The 25,613-nt window shown below is 40.0% G+C and overlaps 1 protein-coding gene across 1 annotated transcript in view; it reads left to right on the forward strand.

Moving 5' to 3' along the window:
• Positions 1-5,341: 5,341 nt before the first annotated feature.
• Positions 5,342-25,613, forward strand: part of ADAMTS5 (ADAM metallopeptidase with thrombospondin type 1 motif 5) — a 44,895-nt gene continuing 24,623 nt past the window's right edge. Inside the window, exons 1-2 of the mRNA XM_012764460.3 lie at positions 5,342-7,182; positions 17,562-17,694. Coding sequence (XP_012619914.2) covers positions 6,079-7,182; positions 17,562-17,694 — 1,237 coding nt within the window. The 5' untranslated portion in view covers positions 5,342-6,078. The remainder of the gene's footprint in view (positions 7,183-17,561; positions 17,695-25,613) is intronic.

The following is a 25,613-nucleotide window of genomic DNA, read 5'->3' on the forward strand; positions in this document are numbered from 1 at the left end:
AGTTTGAGGTTGCTGTGAGCTAGGCTGACGCCACGGCACTCACTCTAGCCTGGGCAACAAAGTGAGACTCTGTCTCAAAAAAAAAAAAAAAAAAAAAAAAAAGATATGGAATGGTCCATGGAAAGTCATGCAAAATGATACTATACTGTGTATCTCTTCTATTGACCACCACGGGTAGGAGGTAATCACATTGATTGGGAAGCTACTATTTCCAACCAGCCAGGGGCAAATGAGGCAGTAACCAATTGATCTTTATCAGCTCTGTTGGGACTAACTTTACCTTCTTACTTTATTGACCAGGATAAGGCAAATACATTTAATATGGAGATATTGAATAGATTCTAGAAAGATTATGATACTCTGGAGCTTGAGCAAGGTGATGTTAAGATGTAGCCCCAACTTTAAAAAAAAATGTAATTGTAGGTAGGACTAAGAAGTAACAAATCCTACCACAATTACAACTACAACTACTACTCATTAGGTAATTTGAAAACTTTGCTTGAAATTTGCCATCATGAAGTGTGGGAAGAAACCTCGACTGTTTCAAATTACTCTCGGCTGGAAATTCCTAATTTTCCATGTGTTTGCAGTAAGGTTTGATTTTTAGATGATTTCTGGAAAATCAAGTAAAAAAAAAAAGAATGTAGGTAACTCATAAAAGCAAGTAATATGTGCATAATTGTGTGAAAAAAGCTAAAACAACATTTCACAGCTGGTCAGCATAAAAAGTGACTTGTCAGTATTACTTTACAGATAACACCTGTATGTCTTAAATAATACATGTGTACATTATTCATTTGAAGACTTTTATACAGTATAAAATTTCTGTGTATAAGAAAAATGAAAATCTACTTTTTCTAAAAATTTATTTTTTATACTAAGTAAAACTGATTCCGAAGAATATGTTATCTATATGTCCTAATCAGATAGAGAAAATGGTTTGGAGTTTTTATCATGTATGCAGCAAACTTTCCTGAAAAACAAAAATTTCTGCAACGTAGGTCTCAAGAAAGTTTCTTTTTTTGTCAGGAGTTGATCGTCTAATCCCCTGTCCTGTTATCCAAATTCTGATAGGACTTTCTTTTCCATCAGTGTAACCTAGAGGGGAACATGAGTTAGACTAAGTATGTGTGAGGTGTATCCATGCTGACATGTGTTATGTGTGGTAATGTTTGTGAGACTGTGTGTCTGCAATGATGCATCAAAATGCATGTTCCACCATTGTGGGATATAAGAGGAAATAGAGAGGGAGAGAAAGTGCTCCAAAAGGAGGGAAGAAGGACTGTTCAGGTGTAGTTTCACCCTCTAAAAGCTGAAGGAATCATATCAAAGCTAGAATAGTAAATACATTCCTCCATTCTCTGCTCCCAAAGAAGTAGAATTTGGAAAGCTCAGTGGGACAGGAGGAAAAATCTCACCCAGAACCTTTAAGACATTCATAAATGGCCCCACGCAGTAGTGGAGCAGTACCTACTCAGAGAATCCATGCATCAAGGGAAATGGTACTTAGAGGCCTCCAAATGCAGCACAGCCTAGGGTAGGGATCTTGATGTGGGAAAGGAAACACAGACGGACTGTGATTCTTCTACATGGGAGGTATGGAACAGGTGTTTGGCTGGAAGGGAATATTTTACTGTCAGATATTTCCTCACTCTAACCATTAAAATCATAGTCTGGGGCGGGGAAGGAAATGACACTTTAGCAAATGGGAATTTGAAAAAATACTACTTATAAGGATATACAAATCCTATAGAGTGAAGCGGTACTGGAAATACAGGGCTCACAGCACCTGCAGGAGTTATTCTCTTGCTTTTTCTCCATGTTTGTATTTCCCAGTTTGTATTCCAAGTATCTATTGGTACCATTGGCTCCATCTCTGAACTGTGGGTTCCTTAAGAATATTAATCATAATGTATTCATTTTCACATGCTTCTAGAGAACCTCACAAAGCACTCTGCAGTAAGGCCTTGACAGCTATTTGGTAAACTGGATAGATTTTAAAAGGTCTTGTAGATCGACCACCAAATTAGAAGCTGGAAGATTTCGGTTTTAGGAGATTCTGCCACCAGTCAGCTTTTTATCCATAGACAGACCACTTGGCCTCTAGGTCCTTTTCATTGTCAGAGGGAAGAAGTTTTTCTAGATGATCTCCAAGATAACTTTCAGCTTGTAAAATTCTGAAGTAGAAAGTCTGTCTTCCTTTTGCCAAATGTAAAGTATGTATCAACTGTATTAGTGACTACACACTCTATAAATGCAGTGGAAAGAGTGCTCATTAAATGTGCACAAATAAAACTGTTACTTAGATTAATGAAGTAACAATTAATCTACCTAAACAGGATTACTAATATATTTTGTCTTCCTACTGTAAAAATAAAATAAAAACTTTAGCTGCTTTCATCTAGTGTGAATTACTTTCTTGGACCGACAGACATTAAATTTTTCTGTAACATGGCTTATCCTAATCCATTAGCATAATATTTTTAAGTATTACCAAATGACCTTTGCAAAGTGTCCAAGTTATTTTCTCAGGAAAGAAAAAAAAAACTACTTCTAAGTAGGAATTTTCTGAGTGTGTAAGAATTTACTCATATTTTTAAGCTGTATTATTTAATTTCCTTTTGAATATGTGGGTCTAATAAATATTTAGTACTTGATGTTCATATTTGGAACTTTATCTTTTTCTATCCTGTTCTTCAATGTATTTCTCAATATTTCAATTATCTGAGTACAAATGACATTACGAAAGTAAACTTATTAGAAGCATGAAATTTAGATGCAGGATCCATGTGAGAAGCACAGTTTTTAAAGGAGCGGAAAAGCTTCATTATGAAGAAAATTCAGTTGGAATGCCCTTAAATTCCAAATGAGAAATCTGTGAATGAAAAGAATTACAATTAATAAATTTAAGCCACTGTCACCTAAAAAAACCTCTTTATCAAAATGATCCTTTGAGGCCGGGCGCGGTGGCTCACACCTGTAATCCTAGGTCTCTGGGAGGCCGAGGCGGGCAGATTGCTCGAGGTCAGGAGTTCGAAACCAGCCTGAGCAAGAGCAAGACCCCGTCTCTACTATAAATAGAAAGAAATTAATTGGCCAATTAATATATATAAAATAAAATTAGCCAGGCATGGTGGCACATGCCTGTAGTCCCAGCTACTCGGGGGGCTGAGGCAGAAGGATTGCTCCAGCCCAGGAGATTGAGGTTGCTGTGAGCTAGGCTGACGCCATGGCACTCACTCTAGCCTAGGCAACAAAGCGAGACTCTGTCTCAAAAAAAAAAAAAAAAATGATCCTTTGAGATGAATATGATGAAATGGTTAAATTCACTGAATCAAGGTTGTTTTAGACGTGTTATTTAGTGCCAAATATTGGACTTTATTGTCATAAGAACCACTAAAAAACACATACACACACAAAAAACAGTTTTCTATCTGCAAGCACAAGGCAATGACCGCTGGAGGGAGAATCATCAACATAAGACTCCAAGACCATTGCCGGGATAGAGAAGGTTGCTGTAACCTAGATTCTCCCCCTTTCCACCCTGACCCAGACAACTGGTGGTATTGACCTGGAACAACTGATCACTTCATTTCACCAATGAGGCGCTGTGAAATTAAAAGGCAATGGCAACTTCCTCCCAGGCTCTGATGTATTATTTCAGAATCCATCAGGGGGTGTTGGGTGTCCCTGGGGCCCCAATGATCACTTAATTTATAAATGAGGAAGGGATGTCAGGACATGTTTCACTCCATCTTTCAGATGACTCCAGAGAGTGATCTAGACACAGGGCAATGGGCATTGTTGATGGACAATTCTGGAATTCCTTCCAGATGTTTACCACTACTCTTGAGGACCTCAAGCTAGGCCTGGATCCTCATAGTTCCCTCTCCCCAAAAATGATCTGCCTGGGCACCTCTGAGACGCCAGCCTTGCTATCCTTTGCACCATCAAAGTTAAACGTAGAAAAAAGATGAGAACGTGCTAATTACATTGGATTCATTTTTTTCCACTGGTGCATAAATTAGCCCGAAGAATGATTAGAGGGGGCGCTCTTGCCCCTGCAGTACTAGACCTAACCATTACCAGGTACTGGTTAGAAAGTCGTCGGTTTTCCTTCTTCCTTCTTAGAATTGATAATTAAAGGAAACAAAGAGGATGGAGCAAATGAATAGCCGTTGGCAACGCCACCCGCCTACAAATAAGCACCAACTTTACTTCCCCAGAAGTATTCTTTTTCTTCTAAAAGGGATTTCTGAAAATGATGATAGGTCAAAGCCTATGGCAATGAATGGTTGTTCTACATGGGGACAAAAACTGATATGGGTATTTATCACTTAATTATCATTTAAGCAGGAAGAAAAAGAGAAAGTGTGAGCACAAAAGTGTAAAATCTTTTGGGGGAAAAAAATTGAGCGGAATTCCCTCCAGCACTTAACTCTTCCCCTCCCTACCTTTTTAAAGCAAAGGAAGTTCCAGTGGGCAAGGATTAAGTGACTGATCGTGGGCGCTGACTGACTAAGGCGCGCTAGAGAAAGAGGGGAGCCCGCGGTGCGCACACAAAGCCGCGGAGTTCCCAGGCGGTGGGCGGCCTTGCCCCGGGGCACCACAGCGCGCCAGGAAGCGCCCTCGGCTCTAGGGCTGCCCAGCCGCTCCGCTGGTGGCCGGGAGAAGTTAGTCACCCGGAGTCCCAACTCAGCGAGTGTCACAGCGCGAAGAGGCTGGGGAATGGGCAGGGAGGAAAGCCGGTACCGGGACGGATGGGAGGAAAGGAGAAGAGCGCGGGGGTTAGGGGACACACGGGAAGCCGAAAGCCCTTGCTGGTGGATGGAGTTGCAAGGTGTGCGGGGCCAGAGCGCACGGGTGTGCAACGGGGAAAAACTTGCGGCGGCAGCCTCCTACCGAGGGCAAGAAAGGCAGGCGAGAAGGAGGCAGGGAGAGACTTGAAATGTCTCAATAACTTTAAAAACACCCTTCAGGACATGAGGTAAGCCGAGGTTAGCCAAACCCAATTGGTTGTGAAATATCAGACGGACCCGGAGTCGCTGTGGCTTTAAATGAGGCCAAGGAGATCTGTTTTTCTTGCCCAAATACTTTTTTCCCCTCGCCTTCGCTTCCTCTCTTGTCCCTCCTTCCACCTTGCCAGGTCCCAGTCCCGTCCTCCTTTCTCGTCTCCCTTTCCTCGATCACCCTCCCCTTTTGCCCTCCCCCATCTGATTAGGCGCGGACGGGGAAGGGTGGGAGTGGTGGGGGAAGCTCTCCCTTTAAGAGGCAGCGTGCAGTGACGAATTGTTGAAATTGCCATTGCAGGATGGCATGCCGCTATAAATTCATTGTTCCACCTCCTCGCATCTTCACAGCGCTCGCGCTGCTCTCGGCGCTCGCAGCGGCCGACTGGGGATGACGGCGGGCAGGAAGACGCCGCAGCCAGAGGAACACGGACGCGCCGCTTTCCCAGCTCGCCGCAGGCCGCCCCCTGCGTTTTTGCTTTAATTTTTATGGCTTTTTCCCCTCTCTTTCTTCCCTTGCTCCTGGTTCCAGCAGAGCCAAGGAAACCCACAAAATAAGAAAGGAAGTGGGCCCGGGAGCTTGGAACCTCGGCAGCTAGCGAGTCCCCAGCAGCAGGGGGCGGGAGGCAGCGCGCACCAGTTGCCGGCCGGGTGCGCGGTACCTTTCTTACTTTTCTGGGAGCAGCGATCGTGGCTGCCTTTGGATTTTTCTCCTTTTCCCATATTTGCTGAATCTCCACTACCCGGCTTTTTTCTTTTCTTTTCTTTTTTTTCCCCTCCGCCTCTCTCTGGAGCACGAATCCAAACATTTTGCAAAGCAACAAAGAAAAGTTCGCACGCTGGCACCGCGGCCCGGACAGACTGGCGCTGCTGCCGGGTCTCCCTCCCTCTCTCCGACACTTGACTCAACCTTGCAAGCAAGACAGAGTGTGTGTGTGCGTGTGTGTGTGTGTGTGTGTGTGTGTGTGTGTGTGCGTGTGCCCCATCCCCCGCCCCGGTAACTTCCCCAGCGAATAACAAATACCCATAAAGTCCCCGTCGCGCAGCCCCTCCCCGCGGGCAGCGCACTATGCTGCTCGGGTGGGCGTCCCTGCTGTTGTGCGCATTCCGCCTGTCCCTGGCCGCAGCCGGCCCCGCCGCCGCACCTGCCCAGGATAAAGCCGGGCAGCCCCGGGCTGCTGCAGCGGCCGCCCAGCCCCGCTGGCGGCAGGGGGAGGAGGCGCAGGAGCTGGCCGAGCCTCCGGGTCATCCGCACCCCCTGGCGCAGCAGCGCAGGAGCAGCGGGCTCGTGCAGAACATCGACCAACTCTACTCAGGCGGCGGCAAGGTGGGCTACCTCGTCTACGCGGGCGGCCGGAGGTTCCTCCTGGACCTGGAGAGGGATGGTTCGGTGGGCGCCGCTGGCTTCGTGCCCGCAGGAGGCGGGCCAAGCGCATCCCGGCGCCACCGGAGCCACTGCTTCTACAGGGGCACAGTGGACGGTAGCCCCCGCTCCCTGGCTGTCTTTGACCTCTGTGGAGGTCTCGACGGCTTCTTCGCGATCAAGCACGCACGCTACACCCTGAAGCCGCTGCTGCGCGGGCCTGGGGCCGAGGCGGAAACCGGGCGCGTGTACGGGGATGGGTCTGCGCGGATCCTTCACGTCTACACCCGCGAGGGCTTCAGCTTTGAGGCCCTGCCGTCGCGCGCCAGTTGCGAGACCCCTGCCTCCCTTCCAGGGCCCCGAGAGCGCCCCCCGGCGCGCGGTAGCCTGGGCCGACGCACAGCGCCGGCCCCGCAGCTCCTGGACCAGTCAGCTGTCTCGCCCGCTGGGGACCCAGGACCGCAGACGTGGTGGCGGCGGCGGCGCCGCTCCATCTCCCGGGCCCGCCAGGTGGAGCTGCTCCTGGTGGCTGACGCGTCCATGGCGCGGATGTATGGCCGGGGCCTGCAGCATTACCTGATGACGCTGGCTTCCATCGCCAACCGGCTGTACAGCCACGCCAGTATAGAGAACCACATCCGCCTGGCCGTGGTGAAGGTGGTGGTGCTAGGCGACAAGGACAAGAGCCTGGAAGTGAGCAAGAACGCAGCCACTACACTCAAGAACTTTTGCAAGTGGCAGCACCAGCACAACCAGCTGGGAGATGACCACGAGGAACATTACGATGCAGCCATCCTGTTTACTCGGGAGGTAGGTCCAGCTGGGATGGGTGGTCCCAGAGTTGGGATAAGGAGGCTGTTGGAAGGGACAGTCTTGCTGATGGCTTTGCTTCTTCCCCAACTACCTGCTACTATGATTTGTTTCACTGCTTCTTGCGGGAAACCCAGCCAGCCTTCAACTCTGCTTCTGTGTTCAGATTGGCTCCGGCAGCAATTTTTGCCCTAAATAACTAGACCTGCTTAGGCAATCAAACAGCAATCAATATGCTGGCTGTCATCCGGTCTGAGATATGGTGTCATAAGTATAGAAACAAGATAGGAAGGCACTAGAATGCTTGGGAAAAATGTAATAGTTAAATGTGAAAAAAGGAAAGCAAGATTGATTGCCTTGGGAATCTCGGGTATTCTACTTTCTGGTGAAACCAAAAATGTAACTGTCCAACCCAATCGAAAGCGCTTGATGGTTCATTCACAACACTCACTTTTTTCTGATGACCTCCTTTTGTAAATGCCCACACCTTATTAGTTGAATGCCATCTGCTATACAAGCCGAGGAAGGACTTTCCCTTCCCAAGGACTCCTTTTCCAATCTGAATCTCTAATGGAGTTCTTACGCGTCCACCTTGGAACTTCAGTTCCTGGGAAGGAAGGAGGGTTGGGAGGATATAGTTACCCAATCAGCTGAGGGGACAAACTTGTGAAGTTACTTAAGAACTCCTTTGCCCAGTTCATCAATGTGTCACATCACTGCCCATGCCAACTCCGCCACCGCGGAAGGGTCACAGCCAGTTTGCATGTTTGGGTTTTGGATGAATACGTTTCTGAAGCCCCAGTGCAGAAGTCCGGGCAAAGAATCAAGACATGAGGAAGGAATGTTTTCCCAGGATTTCCCTCTTTTAAGAAAGACGGTTACAGGAAAGGAAAGAAATGGATACTTATAGGCCCAGAGGCTCTGGGAGGAACACAATATCTATTTACACAATCATAAGACCACCACGTTAGTGTGACATTTAGACAAAAAGTCCAGGTTGATTTGGGGCCTGGCATGAACATAGTTCTGAGCCTCAGTTTTCACAACTTTGCTCCCATTGGCAGTCTTAAATTGTGCTTCTCAAATGCCTGCTAAGAATTTGACTTTTAAAGCTCATTCTTTAAGTGCTTGAGACCCATCCAGAACAGATGAGGATTGCAGACTTGGAAGTATTTTGTGAAATCATGGTATGAAATGAGGCAAACAGAACAAGGATAGGAAATTGAATGATGGATTGCAGGAGACCAGAATCACACAGCTTCACTACCTAATTCTTCTATTTTTACTAAGGCACCTCTGGTATGAAGGAAAAGTGTTGATAAATTTGGAGTAGAGAAACACTTGTGGTTCATGGGGTGGACATAAATGTAAACCACATGTAAACAAAGACACTGAAGGGCGGCAGCTTAGGGAGAGCCAGGCGGTGCTCAGTGCTGTGCCCAACGGAAAGTCTTTCTCATCATTAAGTGACCTTCTGGAAGCCATCCTTTAATTCCTCTGCACAACATTAGTCTTTGAAACTGTAGAACATTCGTTTTGTAGCTTTCTCTATGAAGTGAAGTTCTGTAAGACTATCCCTTTCTTATTTGGTTTTCCAAAGGTTTTTTTTTTTTTTTTTTTTCTGTGAGCAACTTTCCATGTCTGGGTTTCCTTGCCTTGCTACATCACAAGAGGCTGCCAAGAAGGAGTCTTTGGAGAGTTTATGGAAGGAGGCTCTCTAAAGAAAGAGGAAAAAATACTTTTGTGGGCATACTGTTCCAAAGAGTAGGTCATTTTAATGGTTCAATTTCATTTTTTAATGCAAATACACATTTCATAACTTTTAAATGAATAAAAATTAATGGAAGGTCCATTACTCTCTACCTCCTGCTCTGTAATTTTCCTAATTATTTCCCTACTCCCTACAAAAAGGAAACTAGTTAGTGATTCTAAATGATCAGTCTCTTCTTTTTCTTTTCTTTTTTTTTTTTGGATTTGTTTCTTGTTTGGATAGTTAATAATTCCCATTTTCCTAAACTCTGAAACTTATCAGCATGTTTTCAAAGCAAGAAAGAAATAAATTAATGGTCTATCTTAATTTTAATAATTATTATAATGACATAGATTTTTCAAACTGGTCTACACATGGAAAATATTTTACATGGGTCCTCCCTGGCCTTCTTGCCAAGCAGAAGCATACTTTTAGTAAAGCAGATCTCATTTGTGGTTGGCCTTCTAGTATAAACATCTAATTCCATGAGAACTGAATATTTGAAAAGCATGTATATTATGAATATATGCATCTAATTTAAAAGAGTGCTATTAATTAGGATGCTGAGAAAATTATTTCCAGACCTTTATATAGCACTCATTGAAAGTACTTCAAAATTAATCTCTGCCTAATACTTCAGATAGTAGAAAATAAGAAGGCTGATAGAGAGACAATCTGTGCCCTTTTTTTTCATGGACATCAAATATCTTAAGGCCTAAAGAAAACTTTCATAGCTATTTCTTTTTCAATGATAAATGCCCAGAGTTGGCACCAGGATTCTACTTTTACAACTCTGTTTTGAATGTAAGAAGTACGTTGCTTAGCAACCAGACGCCAAGCCATCAGATCCATGTTTTGATGGGCTCTGAGTCCTGTTCAAATTTTGTGTCCAGATGTCTTTTCCTAAATTGCTTGTTTTCCAGGCATGAAGCAAATGTGTGAGGATATGTTTTCCACCCCTGTTTACTAGCTGAGGCCACCTTGAACGTTGCGTCTGGGATTCTGCAGAATAGTGCTAGTAATTCATCTATCAAACTAACACACTTCACTGTCAGGACTGTACCCAACACCCCAGTACTGTTCTAATTAGAAAGAGTTAGCACCAGTGAATTTTCGGACATAGAAGCCGTTTTCATTTTGGAATGGCACTAATGGTAGGATTCACACCACTTCTGCCACTGAACAGTAGAAATCCAGGATTTAATTTTGCTTCCCAGAATCCTTTTCCTGATTGCCTCTTTTATTTTAAAATAATTTATTTAAAGACAGACTCTTCAACTCATTTTGTAGACCATTCACTCTATTTTAGAAACAAAAGCCGACCTCCTTGTTGACAAAATTGGAAATTGTTTAACATTGTTCCATCCCTGTACACAACCGATGAAAGTCTTAATTTCATAGATTGAAAGCACTGGATTGAAATGGAGCCAGATAAGGGACTGGGCAACATAGAAGATTCATTTGCTTTCATTAACTATCAACATGCCAGTTAAAAGGCCATCATCTCTCAACTAAAACTCTCTTCTACATTCCGCCTTATGATGCTGGGGCTGGGACTCCACATATAACATTTCTCCTTTACCTTCCATCTCCTTATTAGGTTCTACAATAGGGGGCAGTAGTGGGAGACCAGAACTTGGAAGAGGAAGAAAGATTTGTTTGTTTCTTATTGGCTTGCTGCCTAGACTAATTTAGTCGCATGTTTGAGTTCAAATCTCATTTAAGTCTGAAAGTGGACCCTTACCAAGGCATCAGAGCTTACAGGTCATTCCTAATCAATAAAAGCCCAAATAACTCAGAAATGGGGAGGTTGGTAGCATATAAAGTCTATTAGAGACAATACACCACAACAAACAGGACCTATGACATTATTGTATTTCTCACATTCAGATTATGCCTACGTGCACCTCCTATGTGTGAGACACTCATTTAGGTAGCTGAAGGTAGCAAGATGTAAAATACTTGGTCTCTGCCCACTGCCCTTATCCAGCAGAGAGGAAGCAGATGCATGCATACATTGCTTTAACGTTAGGAAAACTCAGATAAATGCTGTAACCGAACTGTAAACAAAATCTGTGAAAGGAAAGGGGAGGGAACAGTTTGTTCTGCTTATGAACTTTATACAGGTCTTATTGCAAATGTAGGACCGAATTGGTCCTCAGAGGATTAAATAGATTTGATTTGGATTCAACCAGCTGTTATTGAGCATTCTAAGGTACTATCCATGGCCGTTAACTATTTTGTAATTAATCCCTTCAACAACCTGCAACCATCATATCATTGTTTTAATCTGACAGGTAAGAAATTCATATGAAGGAAAACAGAGATAATCCCTTTAGAGTAACAGCTGACAAGTGACATAGACAGAAGATAGTCCTGTCTAGTGCTCTCTAAACTAAAAATATTATGACTATTATAATTTATTCAAAAATTCAATATGTTCCTCATAGTCAGAGAGAGATTCAGAGGTTTAAAAAAGTGGCCCCTTTCCTAAGAATCTATTCCTGGAAACAGACAAGCAAATGGATAATTGTACAGCATGATGACTTTTATGATAGATGTGGTCGTAAGATATTATGGAAGTACATAGGAAGGTTGCAACCTCATCTGAGTTTAATTTTGAAGAAAGAGTAGGGGTTTGCTAGACATATGAGAAGATAGTCATTCACGACACACACCCAACTATCATGTACAGTGGCCCAGAGGCAGTGGAGTAGTAGATTACTCTGAGGAAGACAATAACAACCAGATGATAGAAGAAATTATATGCCATGTGTATTCTTCTGTGTGGACTACCATAACAAAATACCATAGAATATGTGGCTTTAACAACAGAAATATATTTTCCCACAGTTCTAGAGGCTGGAAAATCCAGGATCAAAGTTACAGCCAATTCTGTTTCTGGGGAAGGCTATCTTCCTGGCTTGTAGACAGCCACCTTCTCACTGTGTGCTCACATGGCCTTTCTTGGGTACATGAGCACAAAGAGAGAGAAAATACTCTCCAGTGTCACTTCTTAGAAATCTCTGATCAGAGCCCCACCCCTATGACCTTTAACCTTATTTACTTTCTTATAGGCCCTGTCCTCAAATGCAGTCACACTGGGGTTTAAGGTTTCAACTTAAGAATTTTAGAAGGACACAATTCAGTCAGTAGCATCATGGAAGAAATTTAAATTGTAAATTAAATGCAGTGAGAATCAATGGAAAGAACATCAGTGGGAAAACATCAGTGACCAGAGGTGTGTTCTGAAATGAGCCTTCTGGTCTAAGTCGTTGGACTAGATCCTGGGTGAGCCTTTGTAGTCTATTGCAGTGATCTTCAAGAGGAGCCTCGAGGTAGTCTAAACTAAAGCAGTGGCATTAGGAATTAAGAGGCATGGATCAAGTCTAGAAATGTTAAAAAGAAGCGGATGTGAGTAAATGAATCCTTTCTAGCAGAAGGAATGTTTTGAGCTCAGGTTTGTGGGCTAAAATATTCATGAGATATGCAGGAAATAGTGGACAGGATGGAGGAGGAATGTGCAATGGATGCAGTAAGGAAGGCTGGGGCTGTATTGTGCAAGGTTTTGAATGCCAGGCTGAGGGGGATGTGAAGCAGTGGAGGAATCTTATACGATTTGTGCTCTAAAAAGGTAACTGACAGTGGCCTATGGATAAGGAAGTTACAGGAGACAAAGGGAGCAGTTAGACGTCTCAGGTGACAATCCAGGCAGGAAGAAATAGGAAAGAATGAGATACAGAGGACAACTCCAGTGACTTAACAGTGATTGATTGGACATGGCAGGTGAGAGATTGGGAAAGAGGCAAGTGAATGGTATCACCAGGTTTCCTATCCAGCACTTCCATTTTCCTATTTTTTGGAATATCTTTCACAGTGTACTTTGTGTATTTAGTATGCTTCTAAATTATTGAGTTTTACCAAACATTCCATAGAGATGAAAATCATGCTGTTCTTCATTTTATGCAAAAAAAAAAAAAAAAGAAAGAAAGAAAGAAATTCGCTTGACCAAGTGCAGATTGTGAATGTAAAGGATAAGATTAATGTCTAGAATAACATACGTGATGATTTCACACCATAGAGAAGTAAGATCAGAAATTGGGAGTATTTAGATGTAGGTTTGAATTTCAGGTTCAGTATGCTCAAGCTTGAGTTTGGGCACTTAATGCCCCTGAACTCTAATTTCTTCATATATAAATTAGAACTTTTTTAGTTCATACCCACACATGTATAGCTGGGACAAGCCATGGAGATCATCTGGTCCAGACTCCTTATGTTGGTGGCAAAGCATGTAAATGATTTAAATGATGCTTCTTACTCATAGAGTTAGAGTTAAGAAGCAATCTATCTTCCAGTCACTATTTCTAACCAGATTCCATTCCTATTTTCCAAAATGACTCTTCCAGACATCTACTCCCTTCAAGTTACTTTCTCTGTCTCTTCTTCTCCTTCTTCTTGCCTTTGTCAGAGAAATGTACCTTCTTACATTTGTCAGAGAAAATTTCCTATCTTGAAACCCTGAGCCCAGACTATCTTTCCAGCTTCCTCTACTAGTCCCCTACAGCAAACTTCTTGTTGTTCTCCAAAACAGACTCTGCCTTTTACCATCCCAAGATGTTTCCACTAATCTTTCCTTGTTATCATATCTTTCCTCCCAGACTATCACATCCAGTCACCTCTGCTGAGACACCTTTACTGATTCCTTCAGAGATAATTTATCAATTCCTCTTCTGTTCTCCCTCAGCAAGCCATTCATTGTTGCATGTCACATTTGCTTCTCTCTTGACATAGATATTTTGCCCACTAGATCATGATTTTTAAGGCTCAGGATCAGATCTTATTTTATCTATTTACCACGTCAGCACTGAGCACAGTGTCCGAATGATTGTAGACAGAGCACAATAATTGTTTTAGGAATAAATGCACCTGGATCCCTTGGCTCCTAACAGCTGGGCTCTGTATGCTTCGTTATTACTTAGTTGTCTCCAGAGGCAAGGATAGATATTGTATAGCATAGGTCTTTGTAATGGTTGGCCTAATAGTTCCAATTAATGCAGTATCTGCTGAAGTCTAAAACCAAAATGCAGTATCTGCTGAAGTCTAAATCCCCCCTTGATTTGGGGGATTGCTATATGGGTAGCCAGAAAGGCAAATGCCAGCTTAAGAACCAGATTCATAGAACAAATATGCATGGGTGTGTATAAGTATGTGTGTGTGTAATACTTAGGATTAAAATATGTACCACACCACGTTCATTATTCTGTCACTAATCTCTCTTCACTAAGAATAGTGTAGACAGATAGGTACATATCTCAAGCCATGTTAAACCCTCTATTATACCCTTCCCTTGAGCTCCACGCTTGCCCTTACTAGAAGGTAATATCTGTAGAAGCAGAAATGCTATTATTTAACTCCTATATAAGGTGTTCTTTCTTAACTTTGGCTTCTACTGCTGCAGTTATGATATCTATCTTTCTCAGCATTTGTGTTTCCTCTATCTCCTTTCCTAAGCATGTTTATGCCACATAGGAGACCAGTCTCTTGGTCAAGGCAAGATATCCTACAACTCTGATTTTTTTTTTTTTTCATTTTGTACATTTGTATCTGCTTTGTTCATTTTCACCTCTCAGTACTGGGATTTTCCAAGTCTTACTGTCTTCTGGGCATCTGCTTCTCAATGCAGCACTTTGCTGACACCTTTTTTTTCCTCCCTGTCCTCAAGAATCGGTCTCAGGTACTATTAGTGCTTCAAAATTCCATGATTAATCACAAACTCTGCCATATTTATAGTCATCTGAAAGGGCATACCTGGTGAATGTCACAGTGTAATGACCTTCCTGTCAAATCCTTGTTGATCTTGCAGACCATCTCAGATATATTTTTGAATTAGATACAATGTCTCAGTCTTGTATCCTGGCGAACACCACACCAGAAAAATACCAGGTAAATCTCTGCATACTCTTGCAACCCTAACATTTTACTAAATCTCCCATTGCATTAGTCATCACATATATTGATCTTGCATAAAAAAGCCATCTTTGATATGACAAAGATTATAATTTATCTCAGATCCTCTCTGAGTAAGTAGAAAAGTTCTTTTCAGCAATTTGAATTCAATCACATACAGTGTGCCTGTATGTGATTCACATTTCTTCATTGTTTCTGCCTCCAGATCTAGATTAGTTCATTTATATATGCTATTGTCTCCATAGTATCTTTACACCTGCTATAAATTTTTGTTTAATTCTACAGACTTCAAATAAGTTTGCACATGTATACATTGTAAATCACAACCAGAAAATAGACATTAATGTGATATGTTGCATTCTTAATAATTTGATACACAAGTTAGTTTTAATTCATTGAGATGAACATTGGATCACAAAGAAATTCAGGTGTTCAATGGAAATCTTGAGAGTGAAACCATAATTATACTGCCAATGTTTGCAGTGGTATGAGTGAAGTGGGAAGGGTGCCAGTTTATTTGTAGCTAAAGATACAGTCTCAGGATTTTAAACAATGTGGTTAAAAAAATAATAACAAGTGCTTCTGTTCTTAATTTTGTCACATGCACACAATTCCATTGCAAAAGGCCAAATATATTTCATCCAATTCAAGGATGACAAGGAGGATTAATGGTTTCTAACAAGCAATTGATTAACAGTAAACAGAAAGGTATTAAGAATCCAATTTAAATTCCATCTAGAACAGGGAATGCTGTTTCCCTTTGTTGTGGCTCTTCAAGCTTATAAATGAAGTAAGAAATAAGAAGAGGAAACTTAATTCTTGAATTTTATTATTTGAAGATAATGAACCCCAAATTGTGACATAAACATAAATCTTGGTTTAAAAAAGTATATGTGTGTAGAAATAACCTATGGTGTCTAGCAACTCACTTCAGCCATGACCTGGGTCTTTGGTTCTAGAGCTACTGAAATTATTGGGGAGAGAGTTAAAAAAATGTATTGTACTATATTATTATCTCAGAGACTGATTATTATGCAAAAGTGTGTTCCAATTTCAATTTAAAAACTACTAATTTGTTGTCGACAGCTGTAATTTGGGGTCCCATGGGATAACATCTGAGGACACACAGGAAACCTTGGAAGGCTGTTGTTGGTTTGGTGACTTGATTCACCAAGCCTGCTTGGCCAAGATTTCCACTGTCTGAAGCTACAATAACATGGTGCCACACTTTAATTCCTCACAGCTGGGAACTCATAATACACAGAACACAATGAGGACCTGAAGATGTAATAAGAGAATTAGGGTGAAAGTTTTGAATGTTCTTCACCTCAGTTGGGTGAGGAAAATAGGCAGTGGATTAGGGAAGGGTGAGGAGTATGTTGCCATGCAGTGTGTGGAATTGCAGTGTGTGGAATTGGTTTGTAGTCATACTGTCTTTCACTGCTTGCCTGAAGGCTGTTGAAGTCCTGCTAACATACAATATATTAAATGTGGGTGAGGATTACATGCATCTGACTGTAAGTCACAATTCCATTCAATTAAGCAAACATTTATTGAGTTCCTACTACAAAACAGTGTGGTCATTGGTCTTAGAAAGATGATTGCTATAATAGAAACAACCCAGTATTTCAACCAATAAAGTCATCTTTTTAGTAATTAATATATTTTTAATTCTTTTCTTTTGAAGTTATTAACTTATGGCTTACTAGAAATACCATTTTGCTTTTTTGGGATATATATGGGCATACTTAATAAATTCTCATTCAAAATAGTAGCCAAGCACAAGAAACTCATGTCCATTAATACTCAAATAGCATTTAAAGGCAAAGCTTAACATTACAAATCAGTCATGTCAAAAATTGTGGCTTGTATTTTCTCTTTATCCCCTATCATAAGAGTCTCATTGCTGTCCTTTTCATCCAAATCAATCACTTTTAACCATTCATGGGGGTGTGACTCTGGTCCCTTTTGAGAATCTCTTAAAAGCTATGGAACTTCTTTCCAGAAAAATGCATATGCTCACACACATACACACAATATATGACATATATTTCCTGGGGATTGATAATGTAGAAGCAGTACACTAAATATTATGCATAAGAATGCACAAATTTCAGAAAATGCAACCTATAAAATTAAAACTCATCTTGGAAATTAAGAGATGATCTTTCTAAGAATTACACTTATGGATTTAGTTTTTCATCCGAATTACTGGTACATTTATATTCTGTTGCAGACGTGTGGTTGCAGTTTGCCCCTGTGATGGAAAAGAACTTATTAGGCCAGACGCATGATAAATTTAGCATGAATTTAGGTCAGAATATTAGGGCTTTTCTGAGCATGACCATATGTGAAAGTGATCCATGACATATATACATTACAGCTTTGTTAAGGCTGAGGCAGCTATTGTAATGGACACACTACAATCCTAAGATATCTTTTTAAAAGTGATTGAGTTCCGTTATCCTTCTGTGCTTCTGGGCCCTTGAGTAGCTCAGAAGGGTTGCTGCCTTGTGTTTGCCTTTGGAGCATTTCCAAAGCAGAACAGGTGATACCATAAACATATCCCAGTCTTGCCATTTGTGGTAAGCAAGTGGCTCTATGTGGTGGCTCCTTCTGGATGTAAATTGATTTTAATGATTTCTTTCTTTCTCCCGGGCAGGATTTATGTGGGCATCATTCATGTGACACCCTGGGAATGGCAGACGTTGGGACCATATGTTCTCCAGAGCGCAGCTGTGCTGTGATTGAGGACGATGGCCTCCATGCGGCTTTCACCGTGGCTCACGAAATTGGTATGCGGCGCCTTTTCTCTTCCCTCGCCAAATCAAACACTTGTAACAGCTGCAACAGGAACCAAAATACTTGGCAATTAATTCCAGATTTCTCCTGGTTCAGATGTACCCTTGGGGATTGAATTTGTTTATATTTGCACTTTTAGGGTTAACTGAAACGGGAGAGGGAAGGCAAAGTCAGCAGCACAGTAGATGTTTCCTTCTGACTGTGTCATTTCAAAATGTAAGAGGACTTCACTACTGCTACTGTCTTCTTTCTGTCATTTTAAGCATCCCTAAATGTCTCCTAGACGAAATTTGTCACAGTTAACTATGGAATGCAGAGATGCCCATCTCAGATGTTATTCAAGACAGTATTGAGTCATCCAGGGCTAATCGGTCTGCACAGAAATTTAACATATTTTATTTCATTATGAGTGATAATTGTAGGCCCTTGCCAAAGGTAATCAGTAGCTTATGGTAAATATTTCTGTCTCATTCTTAATAGCAAGGCAAATGAAACCAAGCCTGACACTCAACAAAGTTTGCTTTAAAATGTCATTTGTCCAATTTGTTTGTTATAAGAAGCACATCTAAATCCTACAGCTATAAATATAGGACTGAGTTGATTGCTAAAAAAAGGAATATGCACTTCCAAATCATTGGTCTAGGCTACCAGGTGTGTGAGAATCTTGCTTAGTACACTTAGGACTAGATGTTAGAATTAGACACACATCTGGGCTCAGTTCTTGCTAAAGTACTTTCTATCTATGTCATGTTGGTCTAATTATTTAGACTCTCTAAGCTTCTGTTTTCATACCTGAAATACCTTTCATACCTATTTCATACCTGAAATATAGGGAGACAGTGCCTATTTCATAGAGTTGTGTTAGGGACCAAATTGGGTAGAGTTTAGATAGTAGGTATTATTTATATTCCTGTGTATTTCTGATTTGTTTTTTTAGTTAAATAGTTTATCTACTTTTTAGATGCATGTACCATCTCTTAGCATCATCTTTTCGGGAGCAAAGTGTAGTTTGATAATTATTATCATTTTTTAGCTATGTATTTTTAAACATTTGTTTTTAAAGCTAAAATCATAACTTTGAAATGGAAATTAAAACTGCTTTTTCACATTCCTACTAGCAGAGACTATTTTCACAAAGTGTCAATTTCTAACTGCCATGTTTTCTTTGGGAAGTTAAAATAACTTCTAATCAAAGGTATAGTGTAATTGTGTAAGTCAGAATATTGCAGTGGTAAAATAGAATTTTGTAGTTAAATTTCAATTCTTAAGTATTAATCATGATATTAATATTCTTAATCGACACTCTTCTTACCACCTAAGCAAAAAAAATAAAAAAATAAAAAAACACACAAACATAAAACCATAATGTAAATAACCATCCAACAGCATTACTGATAATATTTTTAATTCAACACTTTATTAATTGAGCATCTTTAGCTTTAGGAGCCAAAGATCTGAACCAGAATTCCAGCTCAGTCTCTGGATTCTCTGTTTTATCTCAGACAAGTAATTTAGACACTTTGAGTCTCTGTTTCTTCCCTATAATGTATATTAGAAAGAGGGAATGGCTCTTTCTTATGCTGCCTAGAAGAGCTGGTCAGCCTGGAAGTATTTTTAAAACACATATTTGGTGCTCTGGGGTAGGGATTATGGCTTTGTCTCTCACTCATGCCTATTAAACTAACTGATAAAAACACAGCCTAATGTAGAACCTTAATCAATACTTATTACATATCTATGTGCATGAGTAAGCCAGGAAAAGAAACAAGGCAACATTCCGATCTGCAGCAGAAATTAAGGGGAATTATTCCAGATATTCCCAGAGGAGTGTAATTAAACAGAGGAGATTTAAAAATTAAGCCAGTAATTAATCACTGTTATTCACAGTGAAAGAAGTCCCACTAGAAAGGTTCTAAATCCTTGGGAAGGCAGAGGCTGGTTTATCTTAAGCTGGGTGGAGAAAGCATGGGGAATAAGACACAGAGTTGAATTTTGGCATCATCCATCCACAGAATTATAAGCTTCTAAATCATGACCATCAAAAAATGACATTACACGTTCTTTGAAGGAAGGACCATTTCTTCCTTCTCTCCCGGTTTCCTGTAGCGATCTGTTTTTACACATTGATAGCTTCTGGGAGGTTTCCCTGTAAGACAAACACTGTGGCAATAAATGCAACTTCTCGAGGGCTACTTTGACGCTCAAACCAACTAGGCTAGAATGAAGAGCCCTGCAGTGTCACCTTTCTCAGCCCTCCTGAATTCCTGAACTAAGGGTCTTGGGTTACATGGGCTAATGCAGCAGTCTGAGAGGCAGGAAGCCAGATGCTGATAAGAACAAAAGTTATATTAAAAATATATGCACACATGTATACACAATAAGAACTTAATAGTAGAAGAATATTGGACATAATTAATTATACAAGGAAGTAGTATGGGAGAAATGTGGGCTTCTATATGTAACATCAAACCTAAATCTTCGGTACTTATCCACTTTAATTTCTTGGTTGGATCATTTCTGTTTATTTCTTTGGAATTCCCTATAATTTATTCTCCAATCAAACACTGCATACATAACTCCCTTTTTGCATTGCATTGGGACTACTCTGAGGTATTTAAGGTCTGGACATAGGAGGACTATGGATTAATTCCCCTTTCATAAGAGAATCTGGCTTTCATTCACTTTGTTTTTTCATTGCTTTATTATTCTTTAATTTTGTTTTTGCCTAAATATTATGAACATGTGTTATAAAATATGAGCCTTAAATATTTAGAAAAGATAGCCTGACAAGAGATTTCCTAATCATCTGTGTATTATTACAGAGTCTTGCCTCCACAGGCAGTGTGATGCAGCTTGCTGGTCCATTTCCAATGCTTTATTTTTGCATAGTTGCATGAAGCTATCAGCTTGAGCTAACCATGCACTCCATTCTAATTCTATGCTATTCATACAATCTTTCCCCTCCCCTTTTATTAAACATTTTCAACTTGCCAGATTTGGAACTTATGTATACAGGCTAAGTATGGTGATAAAAATGAAGTCTTAAAGCCTCACTTTTCTAGAGTGTTTTGAATTTTCTTGAACCTCATGCCAAAATATGCAATTTTGCTTAATGCAAACAAACAGTGTAAATGTGTTACCAAGCTTAAAACATAAGCTGGGAGAAGATTCCCAGACTGCTTCCACAATTTTTCTACTTTATTTCTTCTATAAGTAGTAAAAGGATATAAAGTAATATAAGAATAACACTTTTATTTACAAGTTCTCATGGGGGTGCCCAACTATTTTCTCTTTCTATGCATAGTGGTTTAAAATACAAAGTCATGTACATTTTGTACACAAACAATCAAAATTTCCTTTTTTGCTTCTACCCCTTCCACCTAAAAATTTTCCACATTGGGAATTAACATTTAAGATAAGTAGAAAAAAAAGCTGAAGTTCTTATCTTGCACCATTTCTATGCATGGTGTCAGATTACTTAGAGTCCAAATGACATAGGTAATAAGTGAAGAATTCAGAAAGGTTGCTCGTTTCATATTCCTCATGATATTGGGAAACTTCTGTTTTCTTTCTAACTCTTTTGAAAAAGAGCTAGATTTTGGAGGTACATAGTCAAGTGATGCTATTGCAGGCTTCTGGAAGATACATGTTGATTAATATCTGCATCGGCAGTCAAAAATTGCCCTCCTTCTTGCTGTGTTATGTACATATAAACATTGATTAAATTGTTAGGACATTTCAGGAAGGTACTTCAAACTATCACAAACACAATCCCCATCCATGTGCCTTGAGCGGAGGTAGGAATGTGTTTAAGAAAGTTTTTGAGTTACTGTAAGTTTATATTTTGAGTTTATATTTTTAACTTGTCAAACTTTTATTATTGACTGGTAATAATAAAGATTTCACCTGCTGCACACATGGTTCTTCAAAATAATAATTTTACTGATGTTGGGCCAGCTTCTAATATTGCTAGGGAGAACAATCAGATTCTATGTAGGCTAATGAAATCCATAGTTTGCAAACATGCCCACGTTTTGCTTTACAGTAGTTAATTATGAAACGTGCTAAGTGAATCGCTGTACTATGAAAGACTCCAATATGTTTTCTAAGCTAAAGTTAGGCAACTTAAAAAGTCAAGACCAAATATTCAGCTGAGACTTAGGAAGTGGTTGAGACACAACAGCAAGGCTGCCTGTTTTGCTGTGGTTGGAGAGTGTTCTCTGGTTGTGCTGATCTGCCTGTGACTGTGTTCCCATAGATGATTAGATTAAACACAGCCATGTTTTGAAAAGCTCCAGAGGCCCTTGAAACACCATACGCCAAAGCCAAGTGCACAGAATCAGATGCCCAGACTGGCTGTGAGATGTGACGCGAGAAGGAAGCTGGGATTAAACTTGGTATTTACCCCCAAACCCATAGCTTTAATTAACACAAACTGAGCCTTTTTTTTTTTTTCTATCCAGTTGGGAGCAATGCCCACACTATGTCTTTCTCAGCCCCCAGATGAAAGGTGGGAATAAGTTTTTGCTCTGTGTTCTGTAGCATCAAGAGATTTAATGTTTATTGTCAGTTTTTAAAATATCAAATACCAAGTCATGTTTCTCTAGGGGAAGCCTATAGATTATCTGTCACATGTGTGCAAACCAGCAAGTTGAAGGTGCCACACAAAAATAAATATATCATGCATTTTAGTGTATGATTTTTTTTTCCTCTTATGCTTAGGAAATTTCTCCTTCCCTCCTAAATCAAGAGTTTCTGGTAATATCAAAATTTATTAAAACCAATGAGGACTAGAATACCCATAAGTAAAAGTATAACAAACCCAGAATATCAGTGAGGACAATAAAGTTTAGCCAACAATCACTGGCCCTCTTTGCTATATGTCAAGCACATATCCTAAGCACTTTGCATATGTTATATCATTTAATCCTCACAAAATGCCATGAAGTTAGTATTATTAATGGATCCCCCAAGTGAGGAGGAAACTGATACAAAGAAAAGTTTCTAAACCTAAGACCAAAAACTAATATCCTGGTAGGGTAAGATGCAAACCCAAATCATCTGGCCATAGAGCTCAAGATTTTTATACTATCCTGAATGGCTTTTTAGACCATATTTAATTTCTGAATTTGACTCAGAAGGATATTGACATAGCCAGTTTATAAGGTGAAGGAAAATAGGTTTTTCTTCCTTCCAAATTACATAATTGATACCACATTTACTATTTATGTTTAAAGTTTTGAAATGGGAGTTTAAGAATTTTATCACATCTATATAAAGATTTGTGTTTGAATAAACATGTATGATCCAATTATTGGAGCTCGTGATTCCCTTGTGCAAAGATTCTAGATGCTGATCCCATGTAGGCTGTTGACTCACTTTTCAAACCCTGGCACCTCCATAATCCCAGCTGGAAAATTAGGTAAAATAAAAACATGACCTCATTAAGAAGCAGATGCTTCATCTAAGCAGTGCTTTCCCAAGTAAACACATTACAGAGCTTCTTGTGACATTTTTTTAGGATGTGGCGCTATGTCCCCTTGACCATTGGTCAGCTTGGGATCAGGAGACAAGAGCTTGAAATTCTGTTTAATTTGCAGACCAAAGTTTAGAAAAATAACCAATTTCCCTCTTGAGGTTAACATTATAAGTCAGCCCTAGTTTGTACAGTAATACTTGAATTTAATAAAAAGCCAAACAAATAGTTTCCTTTATAGTAAAGTGTCTTTACCTGGCTGTACATTGTCCCAGATTTTCTAAAATCAGATTTCACAATTCACTTGTGAATTTAAGGAAACAAGATGCTCTTTAAATCTGTATTAGGAATTGCAAAGATAAAATTTATTTAATAAAATGTCACTCATTTGCTAATTTAAAAAAAAGGATAATCATACTAGAAAAATGATCAGGTGACTAACTATGTTATTTCTGAGCTAACAGCATAATGCAGAATTTTGACCCTATAGACCTTGCGTTGACATAATTTACCACTAAATTAATTTTCTTAGTATAATTCAAATAAACTTCTTCTTGACATTTCTTTGTGTGATAGGCACTCAGTAACAGGACTGTTGTATTTATGAAATAATGTAATATATATTAAGAATAGATGAATATTTTCTACAAAAACACAATTTACACTTTGACTTTTATTCATGAACTTGAAAAGCAAAATGCAATTCTGAAGTGTTCATCACTTGGAAAAATACTTGTGTTTTAAACAGTTGCATTATTCCCTTATTTTCACTCTGGCTTATGTCCCTCTCCTTTCTAAAATCTTGTTTAATATGTAAATACAGGATGCCATTAACAAGTACATCCATTACATAACTGTGATTGTCCCTTAATTGCCTCAGGATTTTAGGTGAGAAGCTTCCAATTACATCAGCAAGAATTAAAGATTTGCTAAGAAAGACAGACAAAATACATCAAGCAAACTGCTTTTCAATCTTTGCATATTTCCTGATTAAATATAGTTGCAAATACAAATACTAATTCTGCCCTAAAGCAAGACTTTGGGACTTCTACTTTAAACCCTGACAGTGAATTGCTGCCTCTAAACCCACCTCTGCTTTTTCTCTCACTAGGAAATTTTCATGTCCTCAAATCTCTTCTTTAACCCTTCCAAATTGCTTTGAATTCTCTCTTCCCTTCTCTTCCAACACTCTGACTCTCCAAAAAGAAATATTTCTCCTTTCCAAGGGTAAAGACTAACTTTCAATGTGGTTTCCTGATTCCATTCCCTTGTCTCCTCCAAGACTTCACCCTTCAGTTAACTCTGTTGGTCTCTATTGCTCTAAAAGCTCATCATAAAATACAGTTTAATGTAAACAACAAATTACTTTAGGCATTGTAAACATATTCTTCAACACTACTTTATATTCTTTACGTGTGATTTTACTCTCTGGGGCAGGAATGTCTAAACCCCATCTGCTGCTAATTCTCCCAGAGGCTGCTTGATGAAGAAATTCTTAATCACCAAACCACACCATTCATGTTAAACATCTCTGTGTGTGATTTATGAACAACCTCTCTTTAAAAAGGCAGATGTCTGAAAAGCTAAGAGCTATCTTAGGTGATCGGTATAAATTTTGATTCAGCTGGGGCATTACATTTTCAATTTCCTAGAGTCTGGCTTTTCTAGTTAATAAGCTTTCGGTATCATAGCGTGCTGTGAGTGCCACTTTAAAACAGCTTATGCCTGAAATTTCAGGGCTCAACAATATTAGCCAATTTCAAATTGACAATAGATGTCTTAGCATAATTGATTGGGGGCTCACATCTGAAAATACCACTCCTTTTGCTGTTCCCTGTTTTTAGTATGTCTGTCACGTCTTTCCTGAAGAGCATCCAAATATCCCTCACATTGATCTTCCCTTTCATATCCTGTCCAGCTCCTGAGGGGAAGTCACATGGATCTCTCTGTGTCCTGGTTCCAGCCACTCTGGAGCTGGCTGCCTGTTTCTTTGGGTGCTTAACTGTTCTTGACGTTGCCCATGGCTCTCACTGCTCTTGAGAGAGCATCCTCTCCCAGACAGCTGACAGATTTTCTTCATGGGGGACAGAACCTTCACTCACCCTCAAAGAGTCGGTCTCTTTCAACTGACCTTCAGGCAGTCTGTTTCTGCCTGATACTTGGAGATTGCAAAAAATTCACATCTCCTTTGACCTCTTGCTGAGGTGGAACTAAGCTTTGTTAGTGCCCAGAATGGCAGTCTTGTCTGCTAGAATTTCCTATATATATCTTTGGGGGAAATTAAGTTATATTGATAAATTAGTAAGTTCGGGAGCATAAAATTCATAATAGTATGCCAAATAGCATGCCAAAAGATTTGTAAAATTATGCCAAAATATTTAAAATTAAACTGCTTTGTTTACATAATTGAAACCTTTAAAATTATATGCCTCACCT

The sequence above is a fragment of the Microcebus murinus genome, chromosome 1 (assembly GCF_040939455.1).
Source record: "Microcebus murinus isolate Inina chromosome 1, M.murinus_Inina_mat1.0, whole genome shotgun sequence".
NCBI classification, from domain to species: domain Eukaryota; kingdom Metazoa; phylum Chordata; class Mammalia; order Primates; family Cheirogaleidae; genus Microcebus; species Microcebus murinus.